Genomic DNA, 26489 nt, shown 5'->3' with positions numbered 1-26489 from the left:
GAGGCGTCGAGGAGCTTCTCGTCGGCGACGACGAGAATAATGCACGTTGGTGGACATAGATTTACGTAAGAAGGACGACGACGACGATGATGATGACGAGGGCTTGTCCGCCTTGTTCGTCTGCTTAGTAGTGACGTCGTATGTGCTGGTCGCGTGTGCGCACGTGTGACGCCGCCAATGGATACTCGACGAAGTGGCTGATCGAAAATCCAAGGGGACGTCCTCGGTGGTTTGGGCTCGTCGGACGGAGCGCGCGCTGCTCGGAGAGCGAGGGCGAAGGAACATAGCGAATACGCCGTAAGGATAAGGGGTGCTGAGGAAGGATTTGCGAAGGGACGGAACGAGTCCGTTCAATTTCGATTCCCCTTGTAGTTCGCCACGGTGCGCAGGGAGGATTCTGCAGCGGATGTATAAATTTCGAGGTGTGTGAGAGGAGCAGCAGCCACTATAAAAGGGGAATCGTAAGAAAGAGAACGCTAAGGAGGAAAGAAGGTGCAGGGAGGAAAGGAGGAAGGAATAAATACGAGCACGAGAACACGGAAAGGAGGATGGGCGTAAGATCGCTCCCGAGAGGCTTCCCTGTACGGAAGATGCTTCTCGGTCGTCATTGAAACGACGTGCGCGAATCCCGAGTGTCGTCGGGAAAGCAAGGTACAGGGAGAAAGAGAAAAAGGAGAGAGTCGAATCGAGTCGTGGGACGACCAAAGTTCGCTACGACGACGACGACAATAACGATCCATCATGGGAGTCTCGGTGTTTCTATTGTACGCGGTAACGGTACTCGGTGTGACAGCCAGCGACAATTGTGCCGACAAGTGCTCGTGCAAGTGGAAGAGCGGGAAGCGCACGGTGGAGTGCGTGAATCGCGACCTGATCAGCATACCGGAGTGGATCGATCCGGAGACCCAGGTGCTGGACATGAGCGGCAACAACATCTGTCACCTGCCAAACAACATATTTATACACGTGCGGCTGACGAATTTGCAGCGTCTCTACTTGCGTGAGTGTCGTATCGATCGGATCGATAGCGAGGCATTGGCCGGCTTGACGAATCTCGTGGAGCTCGATCTCAGCAACAATATGCTGGCCGCGGTGCCGAGTTCGAGTTTCACCGACACGCCATTCTTGCGCGATTTGGTGCTCGCGTACAATCCGCTCAAACGAATTCGCTCGCACGCGTTTAAGAGCACACCGAATCTAGTGAAGCTCGATTTATCGCATACACAGCTCGTCGAGATTGAGGCTAAGGGTTGGCGCGGACTGGAAATGCTCGAGAGTCTCAAGCTGAGCAACAATGAACTGTCCACCCTGCATCTGGGCACTTTTGAGCCGCTTAACAAGCTCACTAGTATCGAGCTGCACGAAAATCCGTGGGTCTGCGATTGTCATTTACGTGAGATGAAAATGTGGCTGGTCAAGCATAATCTACCGACCATCGTGACGCCCGTATGTCACGGGCCCCAGCAATTGCTCGATCGTGCCTTCACCGATCTCGGTATCGATGACTTTGCCTGCCGGCCGATCTTGCTGATAGCCAGCCGTTATGCCGAGGCCACCATCGGCGAGAACGCTAGTATCGTGTGTCGCGTGAGTGCGGTACCAGCAGCAGAAATCAAGTGGTATTGGAACGGCCGATTATTGACCAATCACTCGGCCTTCAGCAGCTATCAAAAAATCCTCATCTTCGAGGAGGGTCAATTTAAGAAACGGAGCACTCTTATTCTCACCAACGCACAGGAAGCGGATTCTAGTGAGTTCTACTGCGTTGCCGAGAATCCCGCTGGCTCCGTCGAGGCAAATTTCACCTTGCACGTGTCTCTAAGGACGGCAGGCATGTCGACTTTAGGCTCGGGCCAGATCGCGGGTATATCCGCCGCGTTGGTGGTGCTCATACTCTTCATCCTGCTCATCATTCTCGTATTGTTCATTCGTTTGCGGAGAATGCCGCTGAAGGACGTGAAATCGTCGGCGCCGATGGAAGCGGCGTCGAGCGACGGTATCGGCAGCGGTGGCGGCGGCAGTGGTGGCGGCAGCGGTGACAACAACCCTCCGTCCGCGACCTCGACGACTCGCAGGAAACACGAGGAGATCGAGACGACGTCGTTCGCGCTCGAGTCCAAGCCACCCGCGTCGCTGCATCTGAGCTACGTGCAGAGACCGCACGCGGTCGTAATGCAGGAGAGCGAGTACAGCACAATCAGCCGCTTCGACGATCAGAATCAGCCCGCGGTGGCGGCGATGCCGGGTGCCGGGTGTTTCTCGTCGACGACATCCTTGATGCCGATCGATAATCCGGATCTCATCAGGGACACTCGGCGCAGCTCCAACGAGGACATCACGCCTTACGGCGTCGCCGATTACGGCCGCGTCGAAGCGCTAGACGACGCCGGCAAGATGCTCTACACCAGCTGCCTGTGGGAGGCCAGGGACAGCTGCGGTAGGGCGTCCGCCGTTTCGGCGAACGTGTATCCCTCGAAGGAGCAGCAGCTCGCGGTGGTCGCGCCGGTCGTCGAGCAATTTCCACCCGGCGCGAAGCAGATAAGAGTCTGGCAGAAGGGGGTCCCGGTGCTGCCGCCGGTTTCAGCGCTGAAACGCGTCCTGGGATCCACGCGCAGCTCGCCCGATGAGGGTTATCAGGAGGGCACCGGTACCGACGTCTAGGTACCGCTACTTCATTACTGCGATGCCCGTCACCGTTATCTGGAGCTACGTAGACGACACCAGGAGGACGACACTGACTGCTAAGAGAGGAACGAAGGAAAAAAAGTAAAAGAAAAAGAGTTGTCCTCACGAGTGCCGGGCGGGCGGTAGTGAACAGGTTTAAAAAAAATGTGCCGGACGAATCTCGCGTTCAAGTGTGATCGCATCAGTGTGACTATATGATCAAAGCTAACGCGTCATTATTGTTGTACACAGACCACTCTTTACTGTTGGACGAAAGCGTTACGCTCGCAATCGCGTTTACGTACAGTGATGGACGATACAACATTATACAGTTTCACACATTTAAATAGATACCATTCAAGTCAGCAAGAGCGATAGCACCTTGCAATCGGGAAGGTACAATTGAACCATAGACAAGACGTGAACAACGCACAGCTCACCTCTAAAGACTGCCATAACTATAGTACGCGCGTCGAATCGCTAGGCGTATGCAAGGAGCTTTCTAGAGGTCGACGAACGCGTGGATCGTTACTGCAAGAGATTGACATCGTGGCCACCGAGAATCGTTTGCGTTGTACGTAAAATTTCGCTTGAAAGACTTATATGGTCGACTGTGTTAAGTGGATTAGCACGAACCGTGCGCTTGAGCGAATGGCAAAAATCGGGGCTCTTTCGAATTTAAGAACCATCACCCACGTCCATTTGTTCATCGTAAACGGACGCTTACAAACGAGCGTTTGTAGTGGTGCGACTCTTTGAGGCGGTCGACGGCAATTAGTGACACAGTTAGAAATGTCCTTGTGCGGGGTGCGTGTGGTGCAACCAATTGGCAGACGTTCAGTTCAGTTCCGTTTGTACGTGTGTCACGAGGATTGCCTCCAGTGTTCGATATCGATAATGTTAACTTGTACAGGATGTACTGAAAAAAGTGGTCAACGTTTGAAAGATGACGACGTGTCTATTGTTGCGAGTGAATATAACTCTCAAGTTACTCACGAAAATTTGTACTTGTATAAGAATACATAAATATCGCGATTGATAATAAGATTTTACAATTAGAATCGAACACGCAGAAATGATACGTATCTTCAAGTTCACAGTAATCTCGTGAGAATCCAACGACAAACTCGAGAATTCAAATTTAGATACGTGTTCATTAAGATTCTCTTGTACTCGCAACGATTGACACTATTGTCTTTCAAAATATTGGTCTTTCCTCTGGAAACATTCTGTGTAATGCGGCAATGAAAGTCGATCGCAAGGCGATGTCTCGCGCACACGGAGTGCATACAGGAAATGCATACACACACGACGTGCACCAAGCCGGGGACGAGGGAAGTGATGACGATACGCTACGCCAACCACGTCATTGTCTGGGCGGTTGTGCAGCACAATATCGACGGGTAATACATTTGTATAATGACTAAGCCGAAGCGGTTTGAGTCAGTTGGGAGGCTGAAATCTCCCAGGTAAAAAATGCGTTAAGTAGCTCCCTTTAAGATGATAAACGGCGAGCATGGAGATTGGGCAGTACACATTTCCGGCAATGAGGCTGGCGTGTAGAATTGCATAGGAAGCGAGGAACGATGCTTAAGCTACGAAGTATCTCTCGTGGATTTTTTCTAGTCAATTCGATGAAAGAGAGGATGAGAAAAGGAAAGAAAAATAACAGAAATGCGAACGGATTCACGGAATTATTTATTCGGCGGAACGGGAAACTCGCGCTGGCAAAATGGCGCGATCTCAATTAGGAGAATACACGAGGTAGTCTCGTTGAGTCAACACAGGGTTATTCTCTCGAAGCTTCGGTCGACAAACTCTCACGATTACAGACCGACGAGCCTATATTGTTGTTTCGAGTGGCTGGGACGAGTGGCTCTCGTGTCCGAGACGAAACCTCGCGTAAACGATCGAGTAAGGGATATGGCGGCCGGATGCTGCTCTGGATCCATACTTACGACCGCACGTTCTTCGATTCGATCGCAATCGCAATCTCTTGGCGGGTAGTACCAATTTTTCTCGAGTATTCTATATGAAATTCGCTACGCTTTTATCCAATACAAATTTATTTCTCGATTCCCATTTTATTCGGAATACAGCTTGATTGAATTCCTTATATTTTATTTAATATTCAATTTAGTAGTAATTATCGATATATCGTAACGCGTAGCGTAACAACAATTTTGCTGTTTATTTTGATATTTATCAGCGTAAAAGGTACGTACCTCGTATTAAATTTGTACAACAAATAACATAATGACGATGTCAGTCAATAATATTGATGACGTCTGATATTAAAGCTTAAAGCTATAGTATTACAATACACTTGTCGTACGACGAAGATTTTAAATTTATTGATTGGCTATAGGATAAAGAGATTCGAACGACTCTCTTTCTTGCAGCCAATCAATAGGCTTCAAATGCTTTGTCGTACAACAAATGTAATACCATCAGCTTAAGGCTTTTTCAATATTAGTGGTGTGTCATTTGCGAGCACGTGTGTTGTGACAATGAATCCAGAGTATGTGTAGGCCTTGATCGTGGTCTTTTTGCACATGCCAAGCCGCTAGAATCAATTACATAAGACTGATAAGTCTCTGAATCAATTACGAGCGAATGTATATTATTGCTCAATCACTAAAGCTGGATTTCGCGATTGATTGGTTGGCTTATGCCCAACGTTGGCATCTTACGTAAGTGAGGCTTTGTCGAATCACGTATTCGAATGAACCGTACTGTCAAGTCGGATTACTGTGCTTCTACAGGGGTATTTTTCACACGTTGAATTATTAATTCAGAGAAAACCATTGAATATTTGATCAAATTGATCAGGAAGCAACTTGTCTCTGAATAACCTACAATTACAGAAAACGTTATAAAATCTTTACAGCAATATAAAAACTCGTAACAATGTATTTATTATCTTTTACTTCATAAATTGGTTTTTATTGGATATTCTTCTTTTATAGTGGATTTTTATTTTAACAGATAGTTTTATTTTATAAATAATATTAAGTGATAATCGATCGAAAAATATTCAAATATAAGCGAAATGGGTCATATTCGGTCAAAAGTGGATGCTTAATAATACTTTTATATGAATTTTTTACAATTTCAAGCAAGCTGTTTTTTATTTTATAATTTATTGTGCAATACGTATAAATTTAACATGCTGTCTTTTTCTAGGAAAACATAAAAATACTTTCTTTAATTTACTCGCAACAAAAAAGACTTACGATTTTGTGGCAACGGACAATTTAATGAAAATTGCGAATCATTTCTCTAGGTATCAATTTGGAGACACTTTCTTACCCCTAAAGGAGGTAAATTAACTCGATCTGACGATAGGTCAAAAACGCCAGTCGCGAGTTTCATTCGATCGCCATCTAAAAGTGTGTCGACGTGCGTTCATTTTGTATGCCGTAAATAAGCATGTACTCGTGTGCGTATGTGTGTGTTTATGGATGAGTATAGATGAGAGTGTATCCGTGTTTGCGCGTACGCGTTTTCCGTTCGTCGAAAAAGCACGCGGCTGAGAGAGAGCGCACGCGCGCAATTCGGCGCTTTGCGTTTATCACCGATTGTTCTGTAGCGTATCGTGTAGAACGACCAGTTTTTCTCTGCTCAATGATCTCGAAGCCGTATCCGACATATCGAAAAAAAAAAAAATAAAATAAAATAAAACAGCGTTCCGGAAATAGCGCCCGCAGCCACTGCGGACGATATGTCGCATGCACACACAGAACTGAATCACTCGGACTTTGCATTAATTCTTATATATCTAGAGAAAAGGGGACGAATATAGATGACATATGCGCGTGACATATAAGTGAATAACGTTGACTGCCTTGATTGTACTGAATATTCCAAGAGTAAATTACAAGGGGATCACGGAACATTTCTTTGTCTGATAATTTCTATCTTCCGTTGCGCGTAATTAAAAGTCGTGGTAATTAACCGGTCTTAAGTGACTACAGAAAAGTTCATAGGAATGTAAAGCGAGTGACAACAGTTACTTTGAAACGAACTCGACCGTCGTTCGACTACCATTCTTCTCACACGGATGTGTGAGTCGATGTACATGCGTGTAACGAAGACGAAATGATCTTCGTGAAGCTATTTTCAGTAAAGCCCATTTTCAGAATGATCTCGTAATTCATGGAGCTCTGTTTTCTCTTCATTTATTTGTTTGTCCACTATTTTAATTGCTATCTTATCCGAACAAACGGATTACGAATAATCGGTTTTTGTTTCCTCTCTTTTTAGTTCTCTCGGAAATTTTCGTTCCGTAACAATTTCTATTTGAAGAATGCGCCGTTACTCAATCCTACCTATCATTCGTATAGCGATCCGCTCGTTAATCTACGCGAACCGAATTCGTCCTCGAAAAAAGTTTCGTTCGAAATTTCTACATATATGCAGTTTCGCTTATATATGCGATGTTAAAAAAAAAAATTTGTACGGTGTATGAGCTCGCAAATTTTTCCCTTTTGCGAACGTCGTTGCGTCTTAACTTTCGAACTTGAAATCGCTCATCTTAAATCGTGTGGCTCTTACATTAAAAATTATAAAGCGTGGACTAATGAAAATGTCACGTTCTTTTTTCCAACTCTACTATCTAGTTTAAAAATGTGTTTTCGCGAGCGTTCTCACGCGTATACCGGCATGTCGATCCCTCAAAGCAGTCGAGAGTCAACTGTTGCGTGCAAGTGAGTCTTTATATCTGATTTCCATGAGTGTTTTTTTTATACCTCTCGATCGACGTGGCACACAACCGAGTGCCACAACGCCACATGCCGGTTCAATATACTCAGTGATAGCACTCGTTGTCTAGCTAGCGACTCTAAGGCATGTGAAAGGTCTCCCCCTAGAACCTGTGCAAAACTCAATGCGAGCTATACCATTCGGAAAAACGCGATATTAATTGCGATTTACTGTCAAAATCAAAGTGCGAATCTTCGGGGTGTGTACCGATCACGCGATATCACAATATTTACACACGTTATTTAATGAAAATTTTTTAGAAAAATGTGTTGGATAAAGTAATCTAACGAGTCAGCTCGCCGGGAAATTACACGAACGTAATACTGCCATGAAGGAATATTATAATTATTTATGAAACTGGAGCACGATAGAGAGATAAGTTATAAAGAATTAATATATAACAAAATACATTACACATATCGTTAAAAATCGAGGAAAATAACAAATATTCCGAATTTTGGCATTCGATTCGAAATTCTATTCTGTGAGAGGATCACGTTCAATAAGTAAGTCCCTAGTGATTATAAAATTAAGAGTGATCCTCATTGGCTCCCTTGAAAGTTTTGCACTCTAAAAATAACTCAATAATAAAACTTAGCAAGTACAATCCTAATAATGCTATTTCATCTCACATTGACTTTGGCCATTGATTTTCACTTTCCTGAATTATTGATTCAAATTATAAAAATTCTTTATTTCCTGGAATCCTTTTCCTAAAAAATAAATAATTGTATTAATTGTTGGTGCGTGACATGCGATATTGCGTGAAACGAAACTATCGTCGTACATACAAATGCTTGTCCTATACAGGCATCGCGATTTTATATTTGTTAATGAGAATAACTTACCGAATAATTTATTCAAATTGTGTTCAACATTTCCACGTGCTATTTTGCACACGATAGCAGACTAACATTAAAGTTTCATTTATGACATTTTCTATAATTTACCATCGATTAATTTAATACTGTGTTTGACAACAACAGCTTAGAATAAATTAAAATATATTTAACGCTAATGAAATATGAATAAACATTGGCTATGTGAAGCTAATTTAACTTTTAATATATAATTAAGCTTTTAATCCAAATTTTGACAAAATAAAGCTCAATCAAATTAATTTATAGACAAATGTTCCGTTATTTTCAATATATCATTCGATTCATAAGAGAAAGATAATACATGATCTTTTATCTGTTTACGACATTCGGTAAGATGACGTCAGTCGTTACAATTTTTGTAATTGTATCGAGAACGCGGTTACGTGTTTGCATATTTTTACGAGAAAATATATATAAAACACTGCCGAGAAATGAGGAGCTATACGAGACGAGCGTAAACAACCCTGTGCACATATTTTCTCACTTCTTAAGGTAATTTCGCTCGCTGGGAGGAGCTCGTCCTTCGCTCCTAGCGTGAAAATATGCTTTCGTGACCGCGACGTTCGACGCTCGGTTTCTTCGCAAAAATTTACACACCTCGAGTTTTCGTACTTTCGGAACCATATAGACGTATTAACGTAATGTTACGCAACGACGGATTTAGAATATTTTGGGCGTAAGACGAGGTATTCCGAGCCCTTTAAAAAAAAAAAAAAAAGGATATAAGCTAAACCAGATGAATTTTATAGCTATATATGTGTATCCTATATCATAAATATTTTTAACTAGAGTTTATAAAATTGTTACAATGTTTTAATGTTTCTTATTGATGTGGCCAAGACTGGTCGTATAGCTTTATTATCTAGGCCAAAGTTCGCATCAGTTGTTACGACTCATTATTGTCAGAATATAAATACAACATTCAATGGTATTTCCCGTTGTTGTACCGTGACGTAACAAACGAGTATCATCTGTCTTAACAATTGGCAGCAATAAATCGTAGTAACTACCAATCGACCGAGAAGTATTTTAAATTAAAGCGGTAACAGGACAAGTGCATGTGTGAGAGTGAGAGAGAGAGAGAGAGAGAGAGAGAGAGAGAGAGAGAAAGGGAGGAAGAGAAGAAATAAGGGATTAAAAGACAAAGTGTTAATTTTGCTGGATTCGTGAAGTTTTGTACATAGACAATAATGTACGACGACTTTCATGATAAATAAGCGAGGTAATACGAGAAAACCGATCATGAATTATTTACAGCACCTGATAATAATGGTATGAAGCAGATTTGGATACGGTAGATGAAAGAGGAGATATTTATTGGCAGTGATTTCGTACATAGAAGCAGGTGTGAGTGATAAGTGTTTTCTACAATCTCAAAGTATGCACGGTAAATTAATTGTCGTTACATTCTAATAGCGCGCCACGTTGTTAATTTTGTACCCGGTTGAAGTAGCGAGATTAACTTCTAATCCGACATTCTCTCTTTTTACTTAATTAGTGGAGATGTGGACAAACGGAAATTAAAAGCAAAAGGGTATTAAATTTAAAAGTAAGGTATATCTTAGTCTTTTTTAAAAACACTTACGACGACTTGCATTTTAAAATACTTTAAAATCGCGTCTTAAGATATACAAAATCGATTTTAAACACGTAACTGCCAGATGTGTAATCACGGATCAAGAGTTAATTTCGTTCATAACACATGACGTTCTTTTCGATTTGTTATAAAAAGAAATATACAGAGATATCTGGAAATATATCTAACACCTATTTATAAATATCCAGTTGTTACATAAATAACGTTCACGAAGGTGCGATGTATTTTTGAATGGAATTAAATGAATGAATTTCTGATACAAGTACTCAGGTATGAATATAGGGTTGCCAGAGGTTTATGTGTAGCTGTCCTAGATTTAAGGACGCGAAGATAACGATGTTATATTGCAAATTTGCAAATTTAGAAATCTAATTTGATTTCTGAAATCTTGTATGTCATTAGGTTTCTAAACAGGAATTAAATTAGAACTGAGAACATATTGAAAATCGGAAAGAGAGTGACGCTACCCGTTTACAAGCTTTTTTTCTGTCTTTATGTGATCTATGTAGTTCCTGTATTTCGAAGGTAAAAATCTGGCAATCCTGAGCACGCGAAAAAAAGGCCCCCGAGATACGCATCGACGTAACGCATCGACCTCGGCCTTAAAAGCTGCACTTTGTACAATTAGACCGAGTGTTACAAACCGCGTTGCGGCGACTAACCGGTTATGTGCTCCGTGTTAACGCTAGTAATAACATTAATGAATAACTCTTTAACGTCCGTTCCAACGAACGCGAGCGGCTCGAGAACACGCGAGTCCTGCGAAAAATCCTCGCTACAGGTTGTTGACTCTGTTAATAACCCATGCGGTAACACATCCGTTATACGTCATCCTTATTACTGGGAGAGAATAGACATTCGTATATATTCGTATATACAACCTAAGTTTTCTAACCCCTCTCTATCAATTTTACATTTTTTATCGTAGTTTTAAAGCGCTGAGCGCATATCTACGCTTCTATTGCGGACAATAAAAATTTCAGTTTTAAAGATAATAGGACGTCGACGGCGTCTACAGGCTATTGTTTGAAACAATAGTATCGCGTACATATGCGCTCCGTCCGAAGGGATATCACATACACTTGTACGTACCATTCGCGACACATCAGATGTAATCTGAAAACCGGATGAAAGGAGGAAATGTAAATCTCTCGAAAATCGCGGGAAAACGATAGAGTTGCCAACGAGATTGTTTTACAGAGTCTTTAGATTTGACAAAATGTAAATCTCTCTTCGAGCTTTTGGAATTTTTTATACATCCCCTACATATCCACGTGTTCACATATCCATGCGTTTACATATCCATGCGTTGCATATCTATACATGTTTACACACATTTACATATTGTTACTACTATCCTACGTATAAGTAGTTTTTCAAGACGTTGCAGCTCGAAGCAACTTTGTTACTGAATCGATCCGAATTAATATAAACTTGTGTTCTCAAACTAAACCAATGTGTTATTGTGTTGGCAACATCAAAAAGTGAGCAGAGTTACGTTATTATGTATCCTGCGTGCGCGCGCATGTTTGTGTGCGTTGTATATGCGTATGATAGGTATGTATGTGCATTTGCCTGTAGACCGAATGTTCGCGTGTAAGTTATAAAAAGGAATCGGACCTAGTTTACGACCCTTAAGACGTGTCCCCGCCAAAGGGGGCAACCACTTTTAAGGATGTTAACGATGTACAAATGTGTAATTTAGTGTCGCAAGAAGAATCCGTCTAACGGCGCGGTGGTGTATGACGACGAATATATAAAAAAATAAACGAGAACAAAAAAATAATAAAAAATATTTCTTTTATTTTATTTTACGAGTAACGAGAGGAAAGGGCGCGCGTACGATTGCGACTGTTTAGAGAGCATAGGCGTATCTATATTTCCAAGATTACGCACTTTTTTGAAGGTATACATAATAGAGCAGAATATATATTCAAGACCGGAAATTGTTGCGGTGAAAGGAAGAAAAAGGAAAGAGAGAGGAAAGAACGCGCGTGTGCGGTACGCTGTCATGAACTCACATGTACAGTAAAATCATGTGCTATAACGACAGTTGTCGAAATAAAATTTTTTTCGATCGAATTAGTGGTTTTGTTTTTCCTGTCCAGCGACAAGTTTGTATTTATAATGCGTAAAAATGTTGTTTTTCAAGATAAAAAAAATGCAAAGTTGATAGAAGCGGAATGTTACAACTAACATTTGAGAGAGAAATAAACTGAAGATATGATAAAAAAATAAATATAAATGTAAATCCTGTAGTTTTTATAAGTACTGAATTGATGGAAAAAAAAAAATGGAATAAAGTTATTTCAGACTTCGTCTGTGTACAGCTATTTAAAACCAAATGTGATTACATTTTTATTTATATATTCAAGAATTACTTATTTCATCCGTGCTTATTTCATCTGTACATCAAATTTTTTAATAAAAGACATGTGCCTGATGTGCCCTAATTCTAATTTAAATAACTTATTTTTAAAAGTTTTCATAAAATATTAATTTCACCGCTTAATCATTTTTATTCCTAAAAATTAAATGTGTTTAACGAATTTAATTAAAATATGTTTCACAAATTTAATTTAAATACATCAAATTATAAACCTAAAGTAACGGTTATAAATTATCACATATATTGAAAAGGATAATTCCGGCGTACTGTATCATAAATATTTGTCCAGGATTTAACAATGTAGTTTATTTTCATACGCTTATTTTCTATCGCGTTAATAGCCATAAATGTTCACGGGCGCTAACTCCGATATGTCGATATGTCGTTATTTTCGTCATTGCGTTTATCCGTTGACGTTAAAAAGAGGCATTGAACGAGACGCGGTCGAATCATGAGATTTCAAGCGATTGTCAAACAAACGCCGGGAACGAAGAGCGGAGAGATAGATCGAAGACAGGCAGGACGATGGTGCTCTTGACGTTTGACGAGGAGGAATCCCCTATCCGTCATTATTATAAGCGGCACTTTATCAATAGAAAGAGGGTCATCTCGTGTCAGATCGATCCGCTTGCATTTGTCAAAGTGAGAAATTATGATGGGTCTCACACACATACATCATGTAAAAGGATCGCGTGAAAATTCAATTGGAAAGTATTCCACGACGTATAATATGCGAGTAATGTACGAAGAGAGGGATACGTCGAACGATGTGATATGCGCGGGTAATGAAAGGAAACCGGCATAAGCGAGAGAAAATTAACGAATAAAGGAAACGTCACGTTCGATGTCAAATCTAAACTGGAATTCCGCAATTTACGTATACCTATAATTACGTGCATATAATTAAAGTCTCGGATCATAAATTATGATTATTAAATCAGTCAGCTCACTGTTATACGCGCACACCTCTGGCATTACCTTCAAAATATCTTCGTATTTTATTCAATCAATTCGACAAATATTTCAAATTGCACATATAATTTGTCCTCGAATCTCGAATCCGCGAGTGTATTGTCTAATACGGATTTGAAGCAAATAAGAATTTGTAAATTCTCTACAGCAAGACCGCGACAGCATTCACTGGCTTTCTGGCCGAAAACGACGCAGCCTGATTGAAACCTGAACGGCCGAATTGCATCCGGCGACATGGGCGTTGCATTCTGAAATTTCATATCCAACAATCGCGTTATAGCAACAATGCCTTGATTGGTATCATTCTATCTGTACCGTCTGTCCCGCGTTTCTATTTGTAACAAAAAATCAATATATCCGCATGATGTTCTCTGTCCCCTCCCGTCAATCCATCCCACCCATTCCCGCGCTCTCCTTTGCTTTCGATCTTCACGCAGATAGTAGAGTTATTTTTTTATCTATATACATATGTATGTATCTCTAATAGGTAGGACAAAACCGCGTTATTGGAGTACACAAAAATGCGTAAGCACATATTTGAGCGTTAGATTTAACGGTATATTCACGTTTTTTTCGAGTGAAAAAGCACAACTGTAAAAGCTACCATTGCATTGTGTAGCGATGAAGAGAGAAAAGGAAGAGAGAGAGAGAGAGAGAGAGAGAGAGAGAGAGGAGGGGGGGTGGCAGCGAGAGAGAGAAAAGAGGAAAAAACAATATCGTTTGAAAGGGCAATCGGTTATTATTTTCTGTACTACTGTGATGTATCGGGTATCGATTGTGTTAGCTGAAATACCGTTATCTGCGTCTACGAGACAAGGAAGGTATTGTTTCTGGTGTTAACCGTAATATTGCCGTACTCATGCAGTTGTATATAATATTTGTACTTTCATTGCACGAAAACGCGCAGTAGTACGATAACGATGCTTCGTTCGCAGTAAATACACGCAATATTTTCCGTGAAAGCAAAGCAATCATAATAAAGTTGAATCATATTTCGTATTATATAACAAGCTTGCAATTATGAAATTGAAAATATCGAGAAGAATATCGAAATTTTCTTTCCATCATATATTTATTAAACGCGGATTCTTCTGTCATCTACGGCAGTATATGTTTAGTTTTCGCAATTTGCAATAATTTTTCATTTATGTGCTACTCACAATATCTTTTGTTTTCGTTTCGTTATTTCTATAATCAGTACAGTTTTCATTTTTATATATTTTATTTATATATCACTTCTTGACCTTCTTGTATTACTTCATATTTTTGCCTTTTGCCTTCATTCTTCGTTCACTTCTTTTTTCTATGTTTCTAAAAATTATCGTCCCATCTGTGTAAATGGCATTAGCCTATCGCTTATCTGATACGAAACAGTACGGCTTATCTGATTTAACTCACTTTTCATAGAGGAAGCTTAACGCGAAATTGATTAGTATGTCTTTCCATGCTCTACTAAAATTAGAAGTCATAATGATGATTATTAAATATTTCGTGTATATCTGCAGAGTTGTACATATCCGAGCTGTCTCTCGTTCTAATTTCGAACAAAGTACTCGCTTTACCATTTACACCGGGATCTTGGCAGCGACTCCAATCTCCAATTCCACAGTGAAACATACATGAAACGAGTGCGACACTGAAATGTACATACATATCGTACCGTATTTCGTTTCTATGCGCCGAGACCTCGAACGCAGCGCGCGGACTATCTCGAAACGTCATTAATGCTGTGGTGTACAGCTCGCGAAAGTAAACATGCGTGTGCATACGTATTAACGGACGTACACGGTCGGCCACACACACACACACACACACACACACACACACCCCAGGAAACCGACACATTATTTTCCTGAACAGTAATCGTAGATTCAGCCCCGGTCTGAAAATGCGTATCGTAGTCTTCATAATACGGCTGTTACCGTGAACTATTGTGGTGCCCGCAATTCTGGCCTGTCTCGTATTTTAGGTCAGACTCTTCAGGGATAACGCGATGTATGCATGCCCATGTTATTTGAAAGAGATACGTACATGCATTCCTATGCTAATACGAAACTTTAGATAGTCCATCACACATGGGATCACATATACATTCATATCAAAAAACAATTTATTACAGTAAAATAAAATTGAAGGAAGGTAACTTAATAATGCGGATTATTTCGTATTTTAATTTATGACGATAAAAATTCTGTTTTAATTAATAGGGAAAAGTTTAGCTTCGAAGAAATAATACATAAATAAGTTTAGTAGAAATATAGAAAGAAGAATTGATTATAACATCTAGTCGAATGAAGTATGTATTTAGGGTCCCGACCTCTTTCCCACTCGTTTAATCACTCGCTGCTATTCTCGCTGATTAATCAGATCTCACGCGTTAATTAGATGCAGTAGAACTGCACGAACTGACTGACAATTATTATTTACGCGCGTCACTTTTTTTTCACGCTCTTGCGTGCTAACTCGAGCCGCTGGCGCTGCCTCCGCTTCGAATTTACTTCGCGCAATTACCCATGGGTCTGTTCCTGAAATATCGCGTTCTGCACCACGTTTTGCTTTTAATTTCGTGCCAGGCCTCCGCTGCCGCCCGCGTTAGAGCGCGGTTATCCTTAGAGAGAGCGATATTCATTTTATTAAACGCGCGTGCGCCAGGCATCGCGACGTACGAGGGAAAAAAGAGGAAAAGAATGGAGAAACGAGAGAAAAGTGAAGGAAAATTTAAACGCATGTGGGATCTTTTTGCGAGAAGTCTCCCTAAACCCCCGTATTTTATCGTCTGACGTGTTCAAATTCGCGTGTTCGTAATTCGCACGTTACTATACGTAAACTTAGATGACCAGTCTTGTACTACAGACTGACTCGCTTAGACTGATCGAAAAACCTCTTTCTGAGCTGTCTAGATAAAGCGCCGCTGCAATTAAATCTCGAGTAACACCGGTCGAGTTTTTTGAGCGCAAAGTTTGAGTATCGTTAATTGGCAAACGCCGTAGAGTTTGCTGTGCTATCGTAGACATGTATACCTTCTAAATACCTTTCCCTCTTCTGGGTCACTTGCGAATACTGCGGATTCGTGCGATACGATAAAGTTTGTACTCCGAAACCAATTTAAGAGGTGAAACTTATACGATAATATCGGCCAAAACTCATTTGGAGAATGTCAAGGCCATTTTTTCACTTTTAATCAATTATTTCTTGACACACAAAGAACTTGTTTAAAAATATGATACGTTTATGTAACGTTATCCTTCTAATTAAAATTAATTTTAATTGTTGTGTATAATTTCGCATAATTTTTAGAACATAACAATTCTAAAAATATAAGTTAATTATAGTTAAGCATTTTTATTTTAAGGTACTATTTAGACTTTAAACAATTATAATTTCGCAGATATACATTAATATTTCAATAAATTATTTTTAGAATGCTATTGCTATTGTGATGCAATATACATAAGTTTTTACTTATGTTACATTTCACACTTTTAATGACAAAATATTTATAAATAATATTAAGTAAAAATAGATTAAGAAGTATTCGATATAAATGAGTGAAGATATATTTGGTCAAAAGTTTTTCTGTCTAATAATTGTGTGAATTTTTACAGTTTTCAGTTCAAATAAATTGCTCACCGATTATTTATCAGTCTTAAAACACAGTCTTAGACTGAAATACTTAATATTACAAATTAAATTGACGAGTAATTTGATATTATTGATGCTAATAATCTTTAAAGAACTATAAATAATTTATTGCAAAGATATCACCTCATAAAGTCCAATTGATGTCTCCTCGTAATAAAATTAAAATACTCAAATAAAATATACGTAATAATATAAAATAATAATACAAAACTTAAAAATTGAAATCACTCATCACACTGTCTCTATTATAATATTGAGAAAATTTGATAACGGATAGACTTTTAAAAAAACTTGTCTCCGCTTGTTCTTACTTTTAGCATGTCAAATTAAATTCCTTAATGACACTAAAAGTGAAGCTTAGCGCTTAATGAATTAATAACCTCGTTCAAATTTACACATTAACGTTCTAGGATTAATAGTAGAAACTAAATTTGTATAACTTTAAATAATAATGTATAGAATTATATATGTACGTATTTCATAAAATTACATTACTTTCAGAATTGCAGCTGTTTAAAATGATATGCAAAGATATCTAAAAATATCCATGGTTACGTGTAATGCACTTTGAGATATGCTTATGAAGTGATATTTACAGACGTCATCGCGCTTGGCTTTTTCCGGAATAACGATAAGCAAGCGCAACGGTAGAGTAAGAGTATGAAAAATCTCGTTTTAAAATCCGCCAGGAGCCGTACCTGTAAATTAAACTTTAATCAAAAATTCCTGCGGAGCAAAGAATAGCCCGACCGAGCTGCGCTTTTGTAGTGAGCCATAGGTCCGTTGGGTATACTATAGAAAAAAGATCCGTGTCATGATTTGCTTAGTATCCTGCACCCAGCATCTTTATCGAAATCGAATTTTAGATCGGATAGACTCGTAGCTTTGTACGAGCGCGTCACAATAAATTATTTTAACTTGCAAGATTAGAAAATAGATTTCTAGTCGCGATATCAATATATGATATATACGGGTTAACGTCGCTCCAAATTACCGTGCGGTTGGTCGATTAATTCCATTTTCTCTAATAACTACATCGAACCCACGGGCATGTCCCATTCGCATCCGAAATCAAATCACCGCGCGTCGGCAGTCAATCCATCGCGTCAATTTCTAAGTGATTGCGTGTCGATACGCTCGATTAGTCAACCGAAATTCGATGACAGCTTCGCAGTAGAACGTGTCAAATCGACGAAGAAAAATTTCGAGTCAATTCCACTGTCTGCGGGATTCACCCATGATTATAAAGCCGCGTATTCGAACTTCGGCATCTACCAATCAATATCTTACAAATAACATATATATATATATCTTTATACGGATATATATATCCTATCATAAATAATCTAATTTTATTTGAAAAATGAATTATTTCGTTTCAGTCTTGCAAAACAAGCTCTAAAACAGCTCAATTGATCTAAGATTACATTTAACGAGTCATATTTAATGAAGGTATTTAAATATAATTTCAATTTAATTGACTTATATTAGTGAAACGATATACGATATATTTAATCTTTTAATTAATTATAATTACAGAATTTACAAATGTCACGACGATAAGAAATAAGAAATCACCTCTCTCCATTTCACATTTTATGTGGCACATCGAGGGGAGGGCACCGTTTAACAGTTCGAAGAAGTTTGCGCAAACGAGTGAAATTACTTCAAATTTCCGTACGGAACAGCGGCCGGGAATAACGGAGGAACGTTACGCGCCATGGCGGCGTACTACGTTAATACAGATGTATGAATTACTGTCACGTACCACGAAGGTTTTCTGTACGCGATGCGTAATTTGTACCGCTGCCTGTGCTCCGTCGTGAGATGAATAAATCATTCGCCACTTATCACGCAGAAACTTTCGAACATGCACACGGAGATGCACACAGACAACACTCAGAGTCGTTGATCCCACACGTTGGCCGCTGCAGAGTCATATGTAATATGCGCAGTTTAGCTGCAGTTTACCTATTCCCCGAGAGCCCTTTTTCGTCCGACTTTCAAACATAGATGTGTATGTACATGTACACGTATACATACTATATATGTACAGCGAGGGACGAAGTACAACATCCAAACGACAATTTATCCTAGAACGCGTCTCGAACGACGTTAGATATTATTCATCTGAGAATCTCGGGTTTCTCTCCGACCCGACGAAGATCCAAGAGGACCGACGCGACGGACTGCTTTTCTTCGCGAGAGATGAGAAGAAAGGACGAAGACGGATTTCCGGCGAGTCGCTTGAGGGATTAAAATCTTTTTCTGAGAGACATCGTTATAACGGAGTCTTTTAAACCGCGACAAACATTAGTTTATTTCCTACGTTTCGTAATAATTCTAAAAAATTTTTAATAACAGGTAATATATCAATGGTTTAATAACAGACAATATATCAATGGTTAATCTTCTGATTGTTTTTAATTAAGAAGAATTAAAGTGAAAAATTAAGATTTCTTAAAAAATAATTCTCTTAAAATAAACATATTTGTTTGAATACAGCTTTAAACTTTCTTATAATTGATATTATAGAAGAAAAATAATCAAAATTAAACCATTTAATTTGTATTCGGAATGAACATCTGGATAATATGATATCTAAATTATTTAAAATATTTATATTATCCGGTTACTCAACTCTAGATGTGTTTTAATTATGTAAATAATTTAAATCTTATATATGTAAAATTTGAATTCATGATATATCACAAATTAATTGCGAAACATAATATGCCAAAATTATTAAAGTCATAACACAATTTTATACATATTTTATGATATTACACAATAAATATATTTAAAATTTTTTAAAACATTTTTTGAAAAAATAAAAATTAAATATATTTCTCAATTTTAAAATAATAATTAATTGGTGTGCACAAATATCTTTTTTCGACTGTAACGATATTTTTCGGAGAAGCAGCAGTCTTTCAAAGTCAGTAGAAGAAACATAGCCAGGAGGAAAGTCAAATAAATTCTAGCCACCTTAGCGATCAGTTTTCTACCTATTCTTATAGTACACAATTTGAATTAATAAATTTGTAGATTAGAATCTGATTTTCATTAAGATTTATTAGTTTGAATAACTGAAGACGGGTAATCGGATAATTAATTATTAGAATTCAGCGAATTCAATTATCAGGATATTCGAATATTAGCAAATCCGGATTATATTTACAGTTCTATTTTGCACATATAATATATCAATAAAATATGTATATACTAAGGATAATAATAAAGACAAAACATTTATCGTTGTAACAGTTTATATGGCAGTGGATAACAACAAAACGTAAAATACAATTAAGGTATTCAATTCTATCCCACCTCATAAAATTACAATAGTGCAGATGGTGGACTGATAGTACACCACGCGTATTAATTAAAGACTGGGCACAAAATGGTAGCATTTGGCGAGCTAATAAATTCTAAATGCATTAAGCTTTTAGAGCTTAATTGCAATCGCGATCTGCATTAAAGTATTAAATCTGTATTAAACTACTTTATTTTCTAAAATTAAGAAAAGTCTGTTTTAATTAAAGAAAAAGAACATAAAGTAAAATTGCCAGATAGAAGGGTCTAATGTCTCATTTGACATCTTATTTTCTTTGACAGCCGAGTAAGTTCGTATTTATTAATACAATCCTGGTGCACAAACACAGCGGAAACACGCGATTTTCGAATTCCCAGTCGTGATAAGGGAATAAAGTGCCAAATGTCCGCGGCACGTGGTACAGGGCGACGCCGTGACAAGTGTAAATCACGATTTCAGGGAGAGCTTCGCGAGAGTTCGACTTGCCTTGCTTGCCAGTAGCGAGCTGCGAAATCGACGATGCGGGGCATAGGGTGGATATGGAACGAAGGAGGGTAGGAAGGAAGGAAGGAAGGAAGGAAGAAAAAAGAGAATGCGCGGCACACGTGTGGCCCATTCGTTCCGAATCCTCCCGCCGCCGCCGCCGCCACCTGGTGTGTGGGCATCGCGCGAGGTGCTGGACGAGGCCGAAGAAGAGGAGAGAGAAAAAAAAAAAGAGCAGAGGGTAGTCACGCTCCAGGGGCATTTTTCAGAAGCTGCTTGTCGGCTACCATATCCTGCCCAGCCCATCCCCCTCCCCTCCTCCCTCATCCATTCCTTCTCTCACGTCCACGAAAAAGTCGATAGTTGCGTAGACAGCGTTCTCGGGAGGTGGTGAAGAGCGGGTGCCAAAACGAAGGGCGACAGAAGAGACGAAAAGGGAGAGCGCGCGACTCTCGCGGGCCGCTGTCAGAAGTTGCCATCGATTTTTCAAGTTCCTCGTGGGCGTACATATAGGCGACTGACACAATCGGATTTTCTTCGTTCGCCAAGCGTCACCCGGGATATTTGTCAAGAGTCCGTGAGTCTGACCATACTCCAGATGCTTACTACTTGCGCGGATAAGAAAAACCACCTACTAACCCATTGAGAAATCGCTTTCTCCTATTCGTAAAACTTTATTCAGAATGTACACGAGATTGCGATTGCTTTAAAAATTAATCAATTACGGAATGGTTCGAGAATTGAAATATTTCGTTCCTTCGCGAAAATGAAATATCCCTTTTTAATCTATCTTTTTATAGGTACACGGAGAGGACGGTTTTACTGAAATATCTACAAATTTAGTCAAATACAGTTATAAAAATAATTTTATCGGACCATCAAATATTGATGCAGGATGTACGGTTCAAACTGTTGCTAAAATGTCAAAACTTTTCACAGCATGCTTGAGAGCGTCCTGAACAATTATTTTAATAGTCTAACACAAACATATTTTCAGATCTGTATCTAGTTAAACTTTTAAATATTTCAACAAAACCCTTTTTTTGTACAGTTGTATTTATTTTGTACAGATACCTATAATTTCTTTGTAAATAAAATATATGTTTAACAATATAGAGCAATGATATATTGGTTATTTTTAATTTTAGATTTTTCTTTTTTGCGGTAAATCTATAGAATGTAGAGTAGGGTATCTGTTGATTTTGAACAGTTTGTTCTACACTGTATAGTGAGATAAAATTCTTGTGAATCAAGTGCGAAAACCGCGTCCATAAACGCGAAATCATTGTCGGCCGCGTGTCCGAAATTTCCAAAGTTCGAACGTTGCAGAGATACGTGTCAGAGCTATTGGGTTATTTCGCGGTAAAGCATGGCGACGCGAGACACTTGCCAAACGAGGCTATCGGCGTGGTAACGTAACCGACACTTGCATAAACAACCTACCCTGCTGCGGTACGATCGATTTCTCAAAGGCTTATCGACACGTAGAATAAATGGGGTTTTCGTGTAATTCCGTCTACAACCAAAGTCATTCTCAAATTGTATTACCACTTCTAGAATTGCAAAACATTGGCATAACACGTCAATCCGCGAAAGACTGTGCAGGTCTCTTATAAAATATATAATCACTCACCATTTGCGCATCTCTCAACCGCATTTGCATCACGGTGAACTACTTTTGTGGTATAAAATATTAAACAAATTTAAATTTGAATAAATTCTGAAGAGCTAAATGCATTACTAAAGTCATTTATTTTCAAATAAGAGGAAGAATCTCCTATTTTCGATCGAAGCGAATCTTAGCACTCGACAATGTTCATATGCAAAAATTTACGAATACATTTTATATTATAAATTAAAAATAGGATTTTTACTTTTATTTAATTTATTCTTGTCAGTTTAAAATTCATTTATTTTTTATAAATTGCATTAGTTTTAATCATATTACGGATAAAGAATAATCGCACGCGGTATAACAGTATTAATAAATTATACCCTTTTTAATAACTTAATCTCAAACACCTTTGCATCTTACTATGCTCATATTTTATCTCATATTCTTCTTTAATAAATCTATTTTCATATAATTTGCGAAACCGTCTCTGCTTTAAGGTGTCTTCTATGCTCCTTACTATAATCGGCTTTACCGATCAACAAGCTCATTGGGCATTGCCCGTACTGAATACGTGTCAATCGATCTATGCCAGTCGGCACAAAATGCCAATCAGCACACATACGGCTTTGCTGACTATAGATTCAATGGGTGACAAAAGAAGTCAAGTCGAATCGCGTATCAAAAGCACAAACATCGATCAATCCTTCAATCATTATCAATTTCAATCTTTGTGTAGAAAAAATTCCTGAATTTATATTCACAATTGCACTTCAGATTTAATATTCGTCGTTATGAAATACCAGGATTATTAAATCTGTTAAATCCCGCTGCCAACTAACTTCGACTTTACGTCACAATACTATAGCGCTTTACTATATACTAAACTTAATTATATAGACACGCGCGGCTTTACAGCAAGCAGGAAGCATACGAGTTATGCTTTTAGACGTCTCTGCTATGCCAGCAATAGTCTGTATGCTGTAAGGTTTCTTCTACTTTAAAAATTCTCCGCACGGTTCAGTGACCACGTAGTGTACGGGAGATATAGAAGCTACTCTATACCCGATTCTCCAACGTCAACACTAGGGTTGCCATTTCACGAGGTTTAAAAATCCGGAGATCGTAGCACGGAGATGAAGTAGAAGTATATAGGAGGAGGGGAACCGCGTTTCCACTGAATTTTCAAGTTAAACATAAGAAAAATTGTCAATATTTTTTTTTACCATGTATCTAAGATAAACGCGCGATATCACAAATATTTAAAGTAAGTATAAACGTTTTAACGCAGTTTACCGTATACGTTGCATTCGTATCAGCATTATTCCTTTGTGATGTTAATACGTGGTCTGCGGCTTATGGAATATTTTGCACAAAAAAAATTAGCTTTACGACCAGTTTTGAACTTCGCGATTATTATTATCCATTCATCAATGTTACATCGAGCAAACATGATATATTCCCTCGCGTTAGTTCCCACAAGCATCAAATGCGGCTCCATATATCATAAGTTTAAAATATCGAACCATTTTACTGTTCTTCAAAGTATCAAGATGTTTGATGCTATCAAATGAGTACGTTTAATTCTCGTAAAAATTATTTAGCGTTGTATAAAACCACAATTGTTGTCACAAATTCTTCATCTTATATATAAAAAAACTCCAAAATTTTTCCCTGATTTTCAGATAAAATTTTGTGATTTTCTTTGATATTTTCAATATTTTGAATTTTTCTTAAATTCTTTTTTTTTGGAAATATTTTGTGGCGAGAGAAATTTAATTCAGCAATGTAAATTATTATTGATGTTGTTGATACTACTTGCATTTATTGTTAGTTGTTGTATTCCAAGACTGCGTAGGTGTGATTTTTTTAAAGTCAAGAATTTTCATTTTCTAGAAAATTATGCAAAATTTTCTAACTTTTTTCTAATTTTTGTTCTAATCGTTTTCAATTTCCTTTTGATATTTCTTTGATTTCTCTGATTTCCAGTATTGTGTTAACCTTAAAAAAATAACTGTCAAATCAATTTAGGATTAAAAAGAGTTAATAGGAAAAGAGACAAAGTAGTATAGTATAATATTGAACTATTTTACTATTCTGTAAACTGTAAAGTGTCATCATGTTTGGTGCTATCAAATTGCATTTAATTGATAACAATTTGCATTTGTTATTATTTCATTGCGTGCGGTTGGTTTTTCATCTGCGTGTATACTGCGTGCGGTAGTAATCGTCATTCTGCGTCAGCATTTACAAATTATGTAGAGGCACCTTGAAAAACAGCTATCAAATCAATTTCGAACTTGAAAAAAATCAAAGAAAAAAGAAAGTGATATAACTGATTTTATATAGAATTAAAGTTCCTGTATAAGATATCGTATATTTCTTTAAGACTCCAATTGTTTTCAACAGTTTCCTTTTTATCTTTAATTCGATTTTATACGCTGGGAAAGAGGATAAGTAGACAGAGAAATCCGAGTTACGGTAACGATCTACTGTTTATAACGAGGTCCTTTCGAAACCTGTTCTCACGAATCGGTCGGAATGCAATACTTCCCGAACCGTAAGCGGCCACTGCGGTTCGATGGCTGCGGGATCGATGGCCGAATAAACAGGCCGAGCGCGCGCGGCGCGAATCGACCCGTCTCATCCCCATATCGATATCGGATGCCGCGTAGCGCATTCGTTAGATTGCACCCCGGAGCTGAAAGTCCGGCCTGACGTAACGAGGCGTGCGAACAGCACGGCGTGCCGTGCCGTTCCGTTCCGTGCCGTGCAGTATCGTGCCGTGCCGTACCGTGCCGAGCAGAACGGAACGAGCCGAAAGCCAGAGCGCATGTCGATGCCTCGAGCGGCAGCAGCCAATGGACTGGCTAAAATATTAAACGGGAGCAAAGACCCTGTTCTCGTACGCCACGTAGCCGCGTTCAATTCCTGAGCCAGTCTCTCCAACCCCTGCCGTGGCGGCGGGGGATCGAAAGTGGAAACAGACGGTTCTAGCCAGACTCGTTGCGCCGCGACAGTTCGGACCGGCACTACTGGCGACATCCGTAAGCTTAGGCGAGAAAAGAAGAGGGATGGTGCGCGATCGGTCGGCACTGGGGTGAGTCAACTTCAATCAGGAATAGAAATAGAAGTTTATATATAAACGAAATGTAGGTCAAATAGCAGAAGATATTATTTTAAATTTTATATTATCTATATATTAGCTCAATTTAGGAAGATAAAATAGTTTACATAATATGCTCACTTTCTCTGTTTCTTTTTCACAAGATTTAAAAAAAAAAGTTTAATAATATATAACATACATATTTCCACATGACTTTCCGTTAATGTATTTTTAATTAAATAATTTAATAATATATTTAAATAATTTTAAAATAGAAGGAAACGCAAATTATTTATATTTATAATCTAATATAGTATTCTTGTTTCCGATTTCTTTCTGTTTTCCCGCAATGTAAACTTATTGTGGCTAAAGTTGTAGTAAGTACATATGTTAATGATACATTTTGCACTGGTGTAGTTTTGTGCAACAGCCACGTGTAGCACAAACACACACAAGTGATCGTCTTGATATAATAGACGTTAAAGTTCGGTAGATTGTAATCATGCTAAATTGTCTTTTCTTATTTCCAAGTTGGATAACAGTGTTAAACTTCAATGGTTATTGTCTTGAAACAATAGTGTTGTGCTCACAATAGCTCTTATTATTACGCGTAACGTATATTACCTATATATATTCAACAACTTCTCGATCCTAAGGATTATTTGATTAATTTTCTGTTAAATAAGTCGTTTTTGATACAATAGTACTATAATAATTTTTTCATTTTTTTATGAAACTAAGGTTTGATTTCTCTATTACTATTACTGAAATGTACGTTCAGGAAAATTCGTTCGATTAGATAGAATTTTCAGCGACATTGTAAATTTGGTATTTCTGAAAGTTCAAGTTAATCGACCTTTAATCGATAATTTCTCAACTGACAGATCGTGACATATTATCGATTTGACTTTTGCATATTATTACATAAAAGCGAATAATCGAATAGTTATAATGGAATGAATAATCGAACGGACATATCTACAAATTCATATATAATTGTATGTGTAATAAAGTATTGAAAAAAAATGGGACATCCTGAATGATCGCCTTTAATAATGACTTT

The 26489-nt window shown here is 38.5% G+C and overlaps 1 protein-coding gene across 1 annotated transcript; it reads left to right on the top strand.

Annotated features, from left to right (window-relative positions):
• The first annotated feature begins 741 nt into the window (after positions 1-741).
• LOC108782441 (leucine-rich repeat-containing protein 24) lies at positions 742-3212 on the top strand. Its single transcript, XM_018550722.1, has one exon. The coding sequence runs from the start codon at positions 742-744 to the stop codon at positions 2659-2661; it is 1920 nt and encodes a 639-aa protein (XP_018406224.1). The 3' UTR covers positions 2662-3212.
• The last annotated feature ends 23277 nt before the right edge of the window (positions 3213-26489 follow it).

This window comes from Cyphomyrmex costatus, unplaced genomic scaffold (genome assembly GCF_001594065.2).
Source record: "Cyphomyrmex costatus isolate MS0001 unplaced genomic scaffold, Ccosl1.0 scaffold127, whole genome shotgun sequence".
NCBI classification, from domain to species: domain Eukaryota; kingdom Metazoa; phylum Arthropoda; class Insecta; order Hymenoptera; family Formicidae; genus Cyphomyrmex; species Cyphomyrmex costatus.
The sequence above is the reverse complement of the archived record's forward strand: the minus strand, read 5'-3'. Positions and strand labels throughout refer to the sequence as shown.